The sequence below is a fragment of the Rhinichthys klamathensis genome, unplaced genomic scaffold (genome assembly GCF_029890125.1).
Source record: "Rhinichthys klamathensis goyatoka isolate OS25496 unplaced genomic scaffold, OSU_Roscu_1.1 h1tg000277l_1, whole genome shotgun sequence".
In the NCBI taxonomy this organism is placed as follows: Eukaryota; Metazoa; Chordata; class Actinopteri; order Cypriniformes; family Leuciscidae; genus Rhinichthys; species Rhinichthys klamathensis.
The window spans coordinates 1,440,644-1,456,920 of record NW_026606796.1 but is presented as its reverse complement, the minus strand read 5'-3'; the positions used below and the strand labels follow the sequence as shown (position 1 = coordinate 1,456,920).

Here is a 16,277-nt window from a genome sequence, read left to right as displayed (position 1 = left end):
GGTGTTAGTGGGCAAAGCTTATACGGCAGCAGGTCAAGCTGGAGCATGTCTGCATACTATGGCAGTGCTCCAGGCTTATCAAGCTGACCTGCTGGGGGATCTGGATAGTAGTGAGGGAGTCAGTCATGACGATATTCGTGAACTTCGTCGGGCTACCGATCTTTCTCTCAGGGCTACTAAGGAGACCGCCAGAGCAATTGGGCGGTCTATGGCAGCCTTGGTAGCTACTGAGAGACATTTATGGTTAAATCTGTCTGAAATTAAAGAAAAAGATCGAGCTTTTTTATTAGATGCTCCGCTTGAACCTTTTGGTCTCTTCGGCGACGCAGTCCACGCGGTCGTCGAGAGATTTCAGGAGTCAAAGAAACAAGCTGACGTTTTTAAAAAGTTTATCCCTCGCCGGGTCCAGCCCCCTGGGGCTGCTGGGCGTGAGCAGCCCCAGCCGTCGAGCTCATCATATCGTGTGCATCAGAAAGAGAGTGTTGCGTCTCGTGCACCTCCACGTAGAGACTGGAGACGGACGCAACCCTCTCAACCGAAGTCTTCTAAGTCGAAGCCGGATCTGAGGACCGTTCTTCAGGCGAAGAAGACTTCGGTTCAAAAAAAAAAAAGGTCCTGATGTTCATGCATCAGGCCTGTGAGGACAGCCCCGACCGAAGTGGAGCGGTGTACACCTCATTATACGGTGCCCGTTCCATTTCGGGGTCCTCACGAGACCGTTCTGCCAACCCTGCCACCCTCGGTGCTTCAGGGCACAGCGGTCTCCAGCGAGTCGCTGATGCTATGCTGCGGCACAGCATCGGTTTCGCGCCCTCTGAGGGGGGCCTTAGAGCGGCCAGTTCAGGTAGTTCCTGCCATTATGTTTCAGGCTCCGGAATTAGCCGTCTCGATAACACCAGAGACCAGCCTCGAGAGGCTGGTTCCCTTAGTAAATTTTCTGGCAGCGTGGAAGCTTCTGCCGAATATTTCTCGTTGGGTCCTGCAGATTGTAGAGAAAGGATACAGAATCCAGTTTGGTTCTCGTCCTCCTCGTTACAACGGGGTGCTGCCCACAGTGGTGCATCCCGAGCAGGCTCTGGTAATGGAGCAAGAGGTAAAGGCCCTGTTAGCAAAGGAAGCTATAGAACAGGTGTACTCACCCGACAGAGAGTCGGGTTTTTACAGCCGTTATTTCATTGTTCCAAAAAAGGATGGAGGGTTGCGTCCCATTTTAGATCTTCGTCTGTTAAATCGTTCAGTACAGAAACTCAAGTTCAAGATGCTGACACTCAAGCAGATCGTGACTCAAATCAGATCCGAGGACTGGTTTGTCACGATAGATCTGAAGGCCGCTTACTTCCATGTCTCCATCCTCCCTCAGCACAGGAAGTTCCTAAGGTTTTCTTTCGGGGGCAAAGAATACCAATATCGGGTTCTTCCTTTCGGTCTAGCTTTATCACCCCGCACGTTCACGAAATGCGTGGATGCAGCTCTAGCCCCTCTCAGGCTTCAGGGCATACGTATTCTGAACTACATCGACGACTGGCTGATTCTAGCGGAATCAGAGCAGTTGGCGGTTCGGCACCGAGGTGTCGTTCTCGCTCATATGCAGATGTTGGGGTTGAGGCTCAATGCCAAGAAAAGTGTGCTTTCTCCAGTACAGAGAACCACTTTCCTTGGTGTGGTATGGGATTCAGTGACGATGCGGGCCACTCTATCGCCCGTTCGTGTAGCTGCTATCCTGACAGCCACCAAAGAGCTAAAGCTAGGCCAGTCACGCACTGTAAAACAGTTCGAGAGACTGTTGGGTCTTTTGGCGGCAGCGTCCAACGTGATTCCTTTTGGCCTGCTGTACATGAGACCTTTGCAGTGGTGGCTTAGGACCAGATGGTTCTCCCCGAGGGGAAACCCACTTCGTATGATCAAGATCACGCGGCGATGCCTTCGTGCCTTGGTTATATGGAGAAAACACTGGTTCTTAACCCAGGGTCCGGTGTTGGGAGCTCTCTGCCATCGAGTTACGATCTCGACAGATGCTTCCCTCACCGGCTGGGGAGCGGTAATGGAAGGCCGCTCGGTTCAGGGTCGGTGGAGGAGTCATCATCTTTCTTGGCACATAAATTGCCTGGAGATGATGGCCGTCTTCAATGCGTTGAAGCAATTCCTCCCAGACCTGAGGGGCCATCATGTGCTCGTCCGTACAGACAACCAGTGTTAATTTTGTCAGCAAATTTTGATTTAGTTTTAGTCTTAGTCTTTTGACTAAAATGCCATTTAGTTTTAGTCATATTTTAGTCATCTGAATTGTTTTAGTTTTAGTCTAGTTTTAGTCGACGAAATACAATAACATTTTAGTCGACTAAATCTACAGTAGATTTAGTCGACTAAAATATAATGGGTTTAGTTCAATTGTAATGCGTTAATTTAGAATTTCTCTAAAATTTCCAAACCCATATACTCCCGGAGAAAACATCTATTAACCTATTAATATGAATGATTTTTAAGTTTGAACATGCAATACAGATACAGATTTAACTGCTGTTACTTAAAACATATCTTAAAATGAAATAAAACCACTTTTCCTAAAGTACAACACAGTCTTCTTTACAATGAATGATATATTCATTCCTTATAACTACTTACACATCATTCTTTATTCTTTCAAGCAGACATATTTATTTGTATGAATTAAATATAATTAATCCTTATTAAAGCTATTAACAAACAGTGAATGCTTTTCTCTTTTTCTTTTGTTGCTTGATCAAAATTAAGGACACGGACCGCATTAGGTTTATTGCCACTGTCACTTTAAGACGTCGGATCATGTCCAATGACATGCGGATACAATTGCACTGATGCACATCTGACACACTCACAGTTTAAGACATAACCAGCATAGTTTACATGAATACTCTCCAAAAAGGACATTTAGACATACTGTTGTGTATTTCTCCATTCAGACACGAAAGAGAGCTCAATTCAGTAGCCTACTCGCGCGCTGTAGGTGTATTGTGCATGACTGCACGCTTCGGGTTAGATGTGTGCGCACAGAAAACCGCACCGAATAGAGCTCTTTTTTGCATCGTCACTCTTATTCAGAGATCTATATGTCTGCTCTACTCATTCTCCCAGACGTTCACATTTTTTAACGTTTTATGACCGCGGGGTAGATCACGTTACAGTAGCCTACAAATGTGCGCATCTACCACACACGCAGGACATCAGTTCTGACGGATCGCTTCCCAAATCGTCACTATCTAACATTTTCGTCTAGTTTTTATTCGTTGACGAAAATGTCAATAGATTTTCGTCATAGTCTTTGTCATTCAAAACTAGGTTTTATTTAGTTATCGTCTCGTTTTCGTCTGTGAAAAAATGTCGTTGACGAATAATTTTCGTCGTTATTTTCGTCAACGAAATTAACACTGCAGACAACACATCGGTGGTCTCTTATCTGAACCGTCAGGGGGGTCTGCGGTCGCGTCCGCTTTGCAAGCTGGCGCACCAGATCCTCCTGTGGTCTCTGGGGAAGGTACTCTCCCTGAGGGCAGTGTATATTCCTGGGGACCAGAATATTGGGGCAGACATCCTGTCGAGGCAGGAGCTGAGGCCAGGGGACTGGAGACTCCACCCCGAGGCGGTGGAGAAAATTTGGGAGTTTTACGGCCAAGCAGAGGTGGATCTGTTTGCGTCTCAGCATACGACGCACTGTCCACTTTGGTTCTCCCTTACTTACCCAGCCCCTCTGGGGCTGGATGCTATGGTGCAGACGTGGCCGAGGCTACGTCTGTACGCATTTCCCCCTGTTGCTCTGCTCCCAGGAGTTCTGGAACGAGTCCGCCAGTACGGAATAAGCCTACTGCTAGTAGCACCACGCTGGCCGAGTCGGATCTGGTTTGCGGACCTGATCCATCTCTTAGACGGTCCTCCCTTGGAGATCCCGATCAGGAGAGACCTTCTGTCTCAGGCCGGGGGCACAATATTTCACCCTCGACCAGAAATTTGGAACCTGTGGGTTTGGCCTCTGAGGGGGCCCAACTCATAGAGAGTGGTCTCTCAGCTGAGGCTGCTGAGACCATTCTAAGCTCCAGAGCTCCAGCTACTAGGAAACTATATGCGCTTAAATGGAGAGTTTTTTCTGTATGGTGTCACCGACATCAGTGGGATCCAGTTAACTGTTCTGTGAACACAGTACTCGAGTTCCTGCAGGAGCGCTTTACGTCAGGTCTATGTCCTTCCACGCTCAAGGTCTACGTGGCGGCCATTGCGGCTTACCACGCCCTGGTGGGGGGTACATCGTTGGGTCGAGACCCCCTGATTACACGTTTCCTTCGTGGCACTTTGAGGCTAAGGCCTGCAACTCGCACTAGGGTGCCAGCTTGGGATCTTGCTTTAGTACTAGAAGGCCTGTCTAGGGCTCCATTCGAGCCCTTAGATTCGGTTTCAGAGAAGTTTCTTACCTTTAAGACTATCTTTCTGCTAGCTATTTCGTCCCTTAAGAGAGTTGGAGACCTTCAGGCCCTTTCGGTTTCCCCCACTTGCCTTGAGTTTGCACCGGGGATGGTCAAGGCATTCTTATATCCAAAACAGGGATACGTCCCTAAGGTGCCGACCTTGACTCCGAGGCCTATTGTGCTGCAGGCTTTCTGTCCTCCTCCTTTTACATCTGCGGACCAGGAAAGGCTGAACCTCTTGTGTCCAGTGCGAGCACTGGATACTTATGTTCATCGGACATCGTCAATGAGGAAGTCCGACCAGTTATTTATTTGCTTTGGATCACCTAAGAAGGGTCTTCCTGCTTCTAAACAGACGGTTAGTAAGTGGATAGTTGAGGCTATTTCACTTGCATACGAGTACTCTGACCTGCCGTGTCCTTTGGCGGTCAGAGCTCATTCTACGAGGGGTATGGCGGCCTCTAAAGCCTTACTATTTGGAGTTTCTCTTCAAGACATTTGTGATGCGGCAGGCTGGTCCTCACCGCTGACATTCGTTAGGTTTTACAGCTTAGACCTGGATGCTGCCCCAGGTTCTCAGGTGCTTAGTGCTTAATTTCAACAGACTGTCAAGTGACGCATCGAGAGTTCCCTCGAAAGGGAACGTCTCAGGTTACGACTGTAACCGTAGTTCCCTGAGAAAGGGAACGAGACGATGCGTCACCCTGCCATACTTCCTGCTTCCCTGTGATCGGCTTGCTTCGACTTTTTAAAGCTAATGCCGCGTTTCACCGGGTGAGCCTTTATCCCTTCCTGGTCATGACGTCACCCGCCCGTGACGCTCATTCTTTCCATTGGACTAGTTGACATTGATGCTCAGACGCATGCACGCTGGGGGCGTTCCCAAAGCGTCAAGTGACGCATCGTCTCGTTCCCTTTCTCAGGGAACTACGGTTACAGTCGTAACCTGAGACGATTTCATTAAAAAGATCTTAATTTGTGTTTCTAAGATGAACAAAAAGGGTTTGGAACGACATGAGGGCGAGTAAATGATGACAGAATTTTAATTATTGGGTGAACTAACCTTTAAAATGAAAATTATACAAAATGTAAAAGCATCAAAAACCCGAAACAACAACATTTTGGGGGGCTGGATTATATGTATGACAGACCAATGACAGATGGGGGAGTGTGTGGTCATTATTAATTGCTCATGAATTACACACAACTTTAAAATCTGTGTGGTATAGATAAATAAATCCATTAGCAAAAATAACCACACATCAGGAACAAAGTGAACAGCCTGATCTTCTTTAATGGTGATGTTCATCCGCAGAACCAGTGCAAATCATCAGACATTAAATACAAAGTGGCTCCAATTCCGTTTAATGCTGAAACACGGCTGTGTGGTTAATCACCAGCTACAGTTTGAATGACAACTGACATTTTAAGGGAAAAGAAACAAAGGCTTTGGAACAGAATGACCGAGCTTCTACTGCCCTACAGCACGTCCTGTTCAGAAATTACGGAATTAAATTCAATAGGGTTGAGAAACAGAAAAAAGTAAATCATTTGCACCTCAATCCTCTCTTCTGTTCATTTCTGTGTGCAAGCTCAAATGCAATAGTGACCTCTACTGGACGACTGGGGTAGTTGATGAATTAGAAAATGCACTGCTCACAAAAATATTATCAAAGTGCATCAATTAATCTAAAAATGTATATCAGAGACAACATTCATTATGTCTTGCTATTTAAAAACAACATTAAGATAATGATTAAAAATGCAAAGGATACAATAAATGATTATAAACTACTTATTTATTAGAAGAATAGATTGTTCTAATGAGTTTTTCACGTTTAAATTAAATTACAGATAACTAATTTGTAAGAAAATTACATAATATAAATCTGTATTATATGTCAATTGATTTAAAGTGTAAAATGTACCATTAATGTAATTTGATTTTAATGAAAAATTAAAAGATTTGGAATCTGCAAGATTTTGTCGTGATTTTGAAAGAAGTCTTTTCTGCTCACCAAGGCTGAATTTATTTAATAAAAAATACACTAAAAACAGTAACATTGTGAAATGCTGTAATGATAATTGTTAAAATAACTATTAAATAACTGTTTTCGATTTTAATATATTTCCAAATTTCATTTATTTCTGTGATGAAGCTGAATTTTCAGCATCATAGTTTAGTGTCACGTGATCCTTCAGAAATCAGACTAATAGTAGCATTACTTATTATTATCAATGTTGGAAACAGTGCTGATTAATGTTTTTGTGGAAACTGTTATCTTTATTTTTCAGGATACTTTGATGAATAGAAAATAATGCATCCCTGAATAAAAGCATTATATAAATGAATATAAATAAATAAAAAACTTAGTGACCCCAAACTTTTGAACAGTAGTGTACATAATTTGATTTAACTTAGAGAATGAGTGTTTTTGTGTAATTTCATTTACACCAACAACATTTTTTATTTAAAATGCAAAATGTAAATTTTACAGAAATTTACATTTTTCAAACTAAAGTAATGCCAACAAAACAATGAATAATAAGACAAATGAGTGAACTTAAAGGATTAGTTCACTTCAAAATGAAAATTCTGTCATCATTTACTCACCCTCAAGTTGTTTCAAACCTGTATGAATTTCTTTATTCTGTTGAACACAAAGGAAGATATTTTGAAGAATGTCGGTAACCAAACAGTTGATGGACCCCATTGACTTCCATGGTAAGAAAAAAAAAAAAACTATGGAAGTCAATGGGGTCCATCAACTGTTTGGTTACCGACATTCTTCAAAATATCTTCTTTTGTGTTCAACAGAATAAAGAAATTCATACAGGTTTGAAACAACTTGAGGGTGAGTAAATGATGACAGAATTTTCATTTTGAAGTGAACTAATCCTTTAACTGCTTTTACCCAGACAACCCTTTTAGCCTATAATTTCCGGCTTGTGCCATTTAGCATTTCCCTGTACATAGGGGTTATCTAACACTGATTGTATCATTTAGTACATTAAGGCTCACGTCCCCAGGTAAAAAACAGAGAACTCGGAGGCTGAAAACAATCCTCCAACAGCACTCATTCTATTACACAGGATTGGTGTCATTAAACGGAAGAGAATACCCAGCACCCATTGGAGCTCTTTGGATAAAATATTGATTCTGACGCCACAGCTGACATCAATATGTGCACTGAACACTTCTGTGCAAACAATTCCAGAATCCCTAGAGGGCCATCACATCAACACCACTTTCCTTTTCATTCCATTCACTTTTAGCCCAAAGGTGAATCTAGGTATGGAAAACACAGTCACTTTAGCAAACCAAACAAAGGTGTGGAAAACACTATCGTTGTTTACCATCATGCTTACAGTGGCATGGCTAGGCTGATGTTTTGGAAATCTTTGAATCTGATAAAGATTCAACTAAAAAGAAACTTTCATTAAAGCATGTTTCCTGTGCTAAAGTGCACTGCGTCAAACTGACATTTGATCGCATATATGTTCAGAATGAATAATATGTCAAAAGAGTACACTACTCTTCAAAAGTTTGGGTTCAGTAAGATTTTTTTAACCTTAATGTTTTTGAAATAAATCTCTATTGCTCACCAAAGCTCAAGATACAATAAAAAAAATAGTAATATTGTGAAATATGAATACAATTTAAAATAACTACTTTCTATTTTTTTTATAGATTTTAATATTTAATATTTATTCCTGATTTGCAAAGCTGAATTTACAGCATCATTACTCCAGTCTTCAGTGTCACATGATCCGTCAGAAATCATTCTAATATGCTGATTTTCTGCTAAAGTTTTTTTTTTACTGGGATTCATTGATGAACACAAAGTAAAAAAAATAAAAACAGCATTTATTTGAAATAGAAAACTTTTGTAACACTATAAATGTCTTTACTGTCACTTTTGATCAATTTACTGCATCCTTGCCAAATTAAAATATGAATTTCTTTAACTAAAATAATCTTAAGGCCAGTTCATTCCAAGGACAATAACTATAAAGATAAGGATAAAGATATAGTTTTATAAATCGTTCTAAATATTAAATAATAGCAGAGTTCACACCACAGCTATAACGATAACGGCACAGAGAATTTATCATTGAAATCACTTTAAGAATGATTTTATCCAGCTGATGAACGATAAAAACATTGACAGCCAATCACAATCCATCCTGCTGTAATGAGCTAGAGCTTTTATAGCGGTAGACATCATATTTTTTATATATTTTTTATAGCTTTTATAGAGCGATATCATCTGCTGGTGGACGCTAATATAGTTATCGTTTTAGTTATCTTTATAGTTTTCGTTCTTGGTTTGAACGGACCTTAACTGACACCAAACTTTTAATAGTGTACACAGTATGCAATGATAAATGTTGTAAACAGTATACACTACGCTGTTGCCATACTATTGTCACACTATGCGCAACATGTTGCATGTTTCCATTTACCACCTCTGAAAAACATTTAAATATGTTTATCCACCTTATATACAATATTTTAAATCCACCATGGATATAAAATACATTTATTTTCCATTTTATTACATTTATTGTAAATATGTTACGGTCCTACTTTTCATAAATAGAGTGAGTGCATTGTATCGTGGGATAGTGTTCCCCACAGTGTTCTTAAATGATTGTACAGTAGATTATGAAGATTATCTGGGTATTCCATACATACATAACATTAGTAGATGTGTATACATACTGCACATACATACTATTTACTGCAACAATAGTAAGAGTAGTATGCTAGCATTCTGAACACAGCCTCATTCACTCTTAAAGTGATAGTTTAATTTTGTCATTATTAACTCACCCTCATCTCAATACAACCTTGAAGACTTTCTTCAGAAGTCTTGGAATATAGCACATGAGTTGTGTGGACTTCTTTTATGATACTGTTATGGTGTATACATTCCAGTGCATATATCCAGACATACAGAAATAAAGTCAGGATTGGAACAACATGAGGGTGAGTAAATGATGACAGAATTAACATGCCGAACAAACTCTTTAACAATCTTCCAAGTGCCCAGTACTGTAGCACCCTCCACTGTTTACATACCAGTCATACGCTCTTCCAGAGATAGGCAGAGCTGTTTATGGCATCAAAACAAGTCATTTCCTGCCATTCTGTGCCACCCCTAAAAATAGTGATAATACTCTTTTGAAGGGTAGGTGAGGTTGGAGGGTGACTTCATTTCTAGGTACCAGAAAATGTTGGTTTCCCTGACAAGTCCTTGTAAAATAAATTGCTCATTATGCCATCCGTAAGGTTCACCACTACTATTGCGATAGCATTAATGAACATCGCCTGCAGGGCAGTGCCACAAATAAACCTGCAATTAGGAGTCATTTCCACATATAACAAGAACGCTAATGACAGAGTCACCTCTGTCGATCGGCAGCATAACAGCATGAACTCAAAGATGAGGTTGTATAAAACACTAATATTAAAACACATACAGTGTTCTGAAGGATATCCTCATTATTTAGAAATGTGCAACAGTTTGATTTAATTGCTGTGTCTCATCTCTTTTTGTTTCAATATGGATGTGTTTTGTACCAAGTATTGTAACATTTATGCTGTTGTTATATAAAATAGCATGACATGTCTAAAGATTTGCAGTAACCCAGCTAACAGGGAACATTCTCAGGACTTTGGCAAGGTTCTCTCAAAGTTATGAACAAACGTTCTTCCAGTAACGTTAATACAATGTTCATTCAAAGTTATCTAGTCTTTAATAATGTTCTCAAAATATTAGCACAAAAAAGTTATACATCGTTCATTCATGGAACGTTTTTTTCTGAAATATTTCAGTCAAACCCTCTGGCAAGGTTTTCTCAAAGTTATGAAGAAATGGGAAACACTTTATTTTAAGGTGACATAGTTATACGTTACTACATGTACTTATTATAGTAATAACAGTAAATTATGCATAATTAAAACCAACTAGCCCTAAACCAAACCCTAACCGTAACTCTATAGTAAGTACATGAAGTTAATTAATATTACTGAGTACTTATTTAAGTAAGTACAATGTAAATACGTCACCTTAAAATAAACTGTAACCAAGAAATGTTCTTCCAGTAACGTTAATAAAATGTTAGATAACGAAACGTTTTCATGGAAAGTATTATTCCATTAATGTTTGCAAAATTATAAAATGGAATGTTCCCTTAACGTTCGTATAACATAGAAAAACTGGATGTTCAGTGAAAATTCAGAAATAACGTTTTAATATCTCTATGTGAATGTTAGCAAAACGTTCTTAGAATATTATTTTGTTAGTTGGGAATAAATTTGCATTTTATTTACCTAGTTTTCACAGCATCATCATTTACTATTGGTAATTGCAACAAAACACAGTGAGAGTATCATTCCCGGCAGAAGCAATTAGCTAGATTACTCAAGTCATTAATTTTGCAGAGACCCTTTGCCCTCAAATTTCACAAATATGTGTGTCAAACTGTGTAAATTGCTTGATGAAATTGGATGTAACAGGCAATCAAGCAAATAAAAACAAACAGCACTGCAAGCAATGCTTGGCGAAACGTAGCGAACGACACGAGAAATCGATCTATTCAAGACCCACAAGTCTTCCAAATGTGGTTCCTCAAACTCAAATATAGAAGTTCAAACACACATATATATTTTTTGACTCGCTCAAAGAAGTTTCGAACCACAGCACTGGCAATACATATAGAGAGCCAAGAGTTTTGGAGAGGAGGTGGTATCTGATACTTTGATGAATGGATGCAGTTTGTGATTGGCATACCTGATGCGTCCCAGTGCAGTCCTCCGGGGCTGGCTGCCAGGCGCCGCCGTTTCCTCACGCTCACGCCGCCATGACAGGGGTCTCTGGTGGGCTTGGGCAGAGGAGTTGAGGTGGTCCGCAGGGGCGATGAGGAGTGAGGGGAGGCTGAAACTGGCAGGAGAGGAGAGGGTGGCAATAGATGGGTTTTCCTCTCCTGGCACTGGCTCAGATGACTAGACTCGTTCTCCGGGGGCCTGTGGAACAAAAGAGATTTCATTTCTGCTGTCACTCCACTATAATTAGCTGTCATAGCGGGATGTTTTCATGATCACAATTGAGCTCCCCCGTACCGCACAGCGTGTCATACCGGCAGTGAAAAACGCAGGTTTTTCCATTCCAATCAACATTGAGAAAATTACAGCTTTAGCTGGACGTCAGTAAAAGCAGGGAATTAAACGTGTGAGAACAACATGTTGGAAAATTTTAAAGGATTATATTATAGACATCAACCGGTATAGGCAATATTATGTGCACAATTTAATTCTTAGTTTGAGAACATTCTATTCTCAAGACGGATTAAAAAATAGAACTAAATTTGGAAGATATAATACATATCAATGCAATAATACATTTAGTAGAAGCCTCAATAAAATAATAAAAATAAACAAACTCCAAATTTGATTAAAAACACCCTTTTTTCTGTTTAGGAATATACATTACCTGGAATCTGGAAGGGTATAGCTTTGGCTTTTTCTTGATCCTCTCGTGTGAGATCCTGATTTTTTTCTTCTAAACAAAAACTCAACAATCCGTTCCATTGCAAGCATGATGCCCTCATAGACTTCTTCTCTTCATGTAAAACAAGTTATTAAAGATTTTCCATTTGATTCCGTATGAGCAGCATATTAAATGTGAATGCACCTGCAAGATCTAACACCACCGTTTTTGCCCAGGACTTCACATTGCTAAAGCCTTTTTATAGTCAAATCAACAACGTAGTCGCTCTAGGGTAAAAAGAAGGCCCCCTGGTATAAAAAAAAAAAACTAAACTAAAAAAGAAGCAGCCCACTGAGCGTTCAGCGCGGCATAAATATTAAATTGTACCTTCAGCTAAAGTATGCCAGCCGCACACACAAAAGCCATATCAGTCTGTCAAGAGTCAAGTGTAGCGCATATCTGATGGTAGAGTTGGCTATGTAGCTTTTGTGAGGCTTGATTAACTGTAGCAACTTAAGAGAGGTTTCCAGTGAATGCTTTGTTTCCACTGAGAGATGTAATAACAGCATCGCAGTATGGAACCCGGCTTTTTGTTTTTAATAAATGGCTCTGCTTAGGCTTATGAATGTAGTCTGATTACATAAAGTTGGATGGCAGTGTGTTTCTTTTTCTACCCCAGGCAGGATAAAAGCAATATTAACTGGTCTTAGTCATTGTATGCATTGCATTTTTGTGCCTAGTTTGTAGCGTAGGGTTTTGGGTGTTCTGATGATTCAGTTTTTGTAGAGACTAGTGCTGCATAAAAGGTAGCTGAGAAGACATGATTGGTTTTGATTGGCTATTGAAACCACAAGAGCCACAGTGATTCAACATGTAGTAGGTTGGCTGGTACTGTCAGTGTAATTCTCTCTTCTCTGCACAGCTCTTAGTTTCGATATGCATTCAAAAGTGTGTATAAAGAAAACAAGCATGGTTAATAGGATTCTCAAAAGTAATCAGATGTTGTTAAATATGGAGTGAAATGTTTATTTAGAACTAAGAGTAATTTAAATGTCAATCACAATCTATACAAATTAGTACATACTCACATATCTTTTTAAAATAAATGATTTGCAGATGTCTGGCTATGTCAGACTGTTCTGCTAACAAGAAGGTCTAAACACTGACTTGTGTAAACAATGAATAAACAATGACATCATGTGGTCAATACACGAATTGCAGTCTACCAACTGCACTCAGTCAAACATAAAAACATTTTTTCTTGATCAGTTGAAAACAAAATATTTTACTATATATATATATATTTTAAATAGTATGTTTATGTATATATTGATTTTACATTAATTTGGTCATCCAAATTGTAATATATATTTATGATTTTAATGTTCAGTAAGGCTTTTTTTTTCCTTGATAATTTCCAGCTGACTGTACATTATCTCAGTTATTGCAAGCTACTTAGCATATAAATAAGCAAAATGGATATTTGAGCTGGAATTATTTGAATATGTAAGAAGAAAGATACCACAGAATGATAAGAGAGGCTTGGAATGTGCAAAATGTGTAGGTAGTCCTCAACTATACAGTTTAGTGGTCATTACACACGCACAAAAAATAGAATTGGGTATTCCAAAGAGCTGTGTAATAATTAAATAGGCTATTATGAATTCGCATGTCCATAAGATAATAAAACAAGACACTGCTAACCAAGCTAACAGTCTAAGCACACAGACACAGGATTTCTGGTTGGATATGAAAATTGTCTTTAACTGAAACGCCTACTCTAAAATGCCATCAAACTGGTCTGTAACAAAGAAACAGGAACTAGCATGTCTTAAAATTCTCTCACAAACACTTTACCTGGATTCTTTGTATGTGTCTCCATTGTCGTTCTCATGGGAGGGTTTCAGCATGGAGCAAACAGAATCCCGGCTCCTGGGTAATAAAGTGGAGGGCATACACAGCCATGTCTCCAGATCAGAGAATTTTGAGTAGCTCAGCATCTCCAAAACACTGAAATACAGCAATACAATAATCATTCAGTTTTGCTTAATTAAACCTATAAAACAGAACTAATAATAAAATATTTTTAGTTCTTTATTATATATATATTTTTTCATTACATATATATATATATATAATCATATCATAATATATATATATATATATATATATATATATATATATATATATATATATATATATATATATATATATGCCTATATATATATTTTTTTTTATTTATTTATTAGGTTAGGGTTAGCGCTTACAGTACCTGTCCTCTCCCATTCCAGGGATTTCATATTTCTCATTAGCTGTGAGGCAACCATATGGTGCTTGTGATTCCTTTGGAGCCAGCAGGCAACTTTTCTCGGTCTCATAAGACATCTTGAGCCATTTCTGAGCACACAAAGAAAATAGTACAACCTGTTAGTGTACTATATGCTTATCATGGCAGGTTTTCTTCTGCAACCACTAATGAAGCCAAATTACACAGAAGCCAAAATCCACATAGCTAATGTTTTAGACCTGAGGTCACTTCTCAGCACAGGTCCCTGCTGGTGGTGCCAAACAGAGGCTGGATAAATAATCAAGCCTGCACACATTACTAATGCCCATTCAGCATATACAGTATCTGGCTGACATGTTTTAGTAGCCTTAGTGAGAGCAGGTGTAGTTGTCACATGTTGGAGCTGTCAAACAGGTTATATCCCAGTAACTATGGTTTAAGACTAAATGTGAATTCTGCCCTATCCTAAAATGAAATTAATATTTTAAATATGAAATCATGAACATATAAATATAAATTAAAATATTACATTATAAAAAAACAAAAGAATATTAATTTATGATATGAACAAAGTTTAATGTTGCGCTGATGCTGCATTTCATTTACACAACAAAAGCAGCATCAGAGCCGACTATGATACGGTTTACATTTTCTACCAAACCCAAAATGATAAAAGATATTTTAATGTTACCTTTTACATTTGGCTGTTTCCTGTTTTAATGTTTACATTAAAAGGAAACCTTTATGGGTTATTTAATGGCAGGTTCCATTGTGGCAACTAGTGTGACAGCATTCCATGCTATTGGGGCATGTTGTCACAGGAAAATATATGATCAGAAACTTTTTATCCATGGCAGTAACGGTGGAAATGTTCAATGGATTGTTGTAGCAGACTTTAATGAGTGACTAAACATAAAGTCGACTTTCAAAAATAAACAATCATGATAAACATTCACTTCCTTAATCACTACAGAAATTACTTTAAACAATAGCTTTAGCATATAGGTGTGGCTCCAAAATAGCTTTTAGATCTTCTCACATTTTTACCATCACAACACAGTTCATATCCCACATGCATCCATCTTTAATTACTCCTCTTCCCAACACTCCACCTACACTGCAAACACTTCAGTTGCGATGTACACTGTAAAGTTTACACATTTTCACGTCCAGGGCAGACAGCTTCATTGAATACGAATACTCGTTTGGAAAAGGATGGAATGTAGGCTACCTCTTTGTTCTCCGGTTCTGGACTCAAGGAACCGCGGCGGATCCTCAGAACATCTGCATCCTCTTCCCGTAAAAACCTGAAACTAGACTCAAAACTTCCCGTTACGTGTCTTCCACTCAGGCGTACTGAAAAGTCGAACTTCTGAAAAGAAAAGCAAAAGATTTTTGCAAAACTCACCAAATATGATCTCTGTTCGCCATCAGGAAGTGAAGAAACCCTGTCATCTGCTTCGAAGATACTCTTTCATCTCTGTTCAATAACTATAAACTGTTCCACGGAGTAATGTTTTGATAGCCTATGTTTTGCTAACGACTGTATGTATGGACGTAAAAATGTCGATTTTCTTTGAAACCCGTCCTGTTCAGATTTCTTGTACTTGTCTGTGTAAGATAAGACAGGAAATATTTATGTAGTTATCCAGGAAAATGAGGGACTGCAATTATCTCACATAAACAGTTCTTCATCTTCATGTTGATGTAATACCAAAGAACATCTCAGCTATTTTCACCAGAGAACATGATGACTATAGCCTCAATGATTTAAACCTTGCCGTTTTTGTTGCCCATTTATGAAGAAAAGCAGCTATATGTAACACTGTAAATGAATCCACTGTAAAAAAAAAAGTAAACTAAAACGTGCTTGTGGTAACTTAAATTGAATGGTTTTATTAAAGTAAATTTAAGTCAAAATTATTATATTAAATTGTATAGTAAATTATATTATTAAATATTATTATTATTAAATATTATAGAAATATTATGATTCACTGAATCACTGTAAAACATGATTTTTCTAAGTTGTATAAACCATGATTATTGGAAATAATCAAA

The 16,277-nt window shown here is 38.8% G+C and overlaps 1 protein-coding gene across 2 annotated transcripts in view; it reads right to left on the bottom strand.

Moving 5' to 3' along the window:
* Positions 1–15,921, bottom strand: part of ankfn1 (ankyrin repeat and fibronectin type III domain containing 1) — a 92,083-nt gene extending 76,162 nt beyond the window's left edge. For both annotated transcript variants that reach the window (XM_056268932.1, XM_056268933.1), the window contains exons 1-5: positions 15,625–15,921; positions 15,448–15,529; positions 14,202–14,326; positions 13,787–13,939; positions 11,234–11,466 (exon numbers count right to left, since the gene is read on the bottom strand). In XM_056268932.1, coding sequence (XP_056124907.1) covers positions 11,234–11,466; positions 13,787–13,939; positions 14,202–14,326; positions 15,448–15,529; positions 15,625–15,671 — 640 coding nt within the window. In that variant the 5' untranslated portion in view covers positions 15,672–15,921. The remainder of the gene's footprint in view (positions 1–11,233; positions 11,467–13,786; positions 13,940–14,201; positions 14,327–15,447; positions 15,530–15,624) is intronic.
* Between the last annotated feature and the right edge of the window lie 356 nt (positions 15,922–16,277).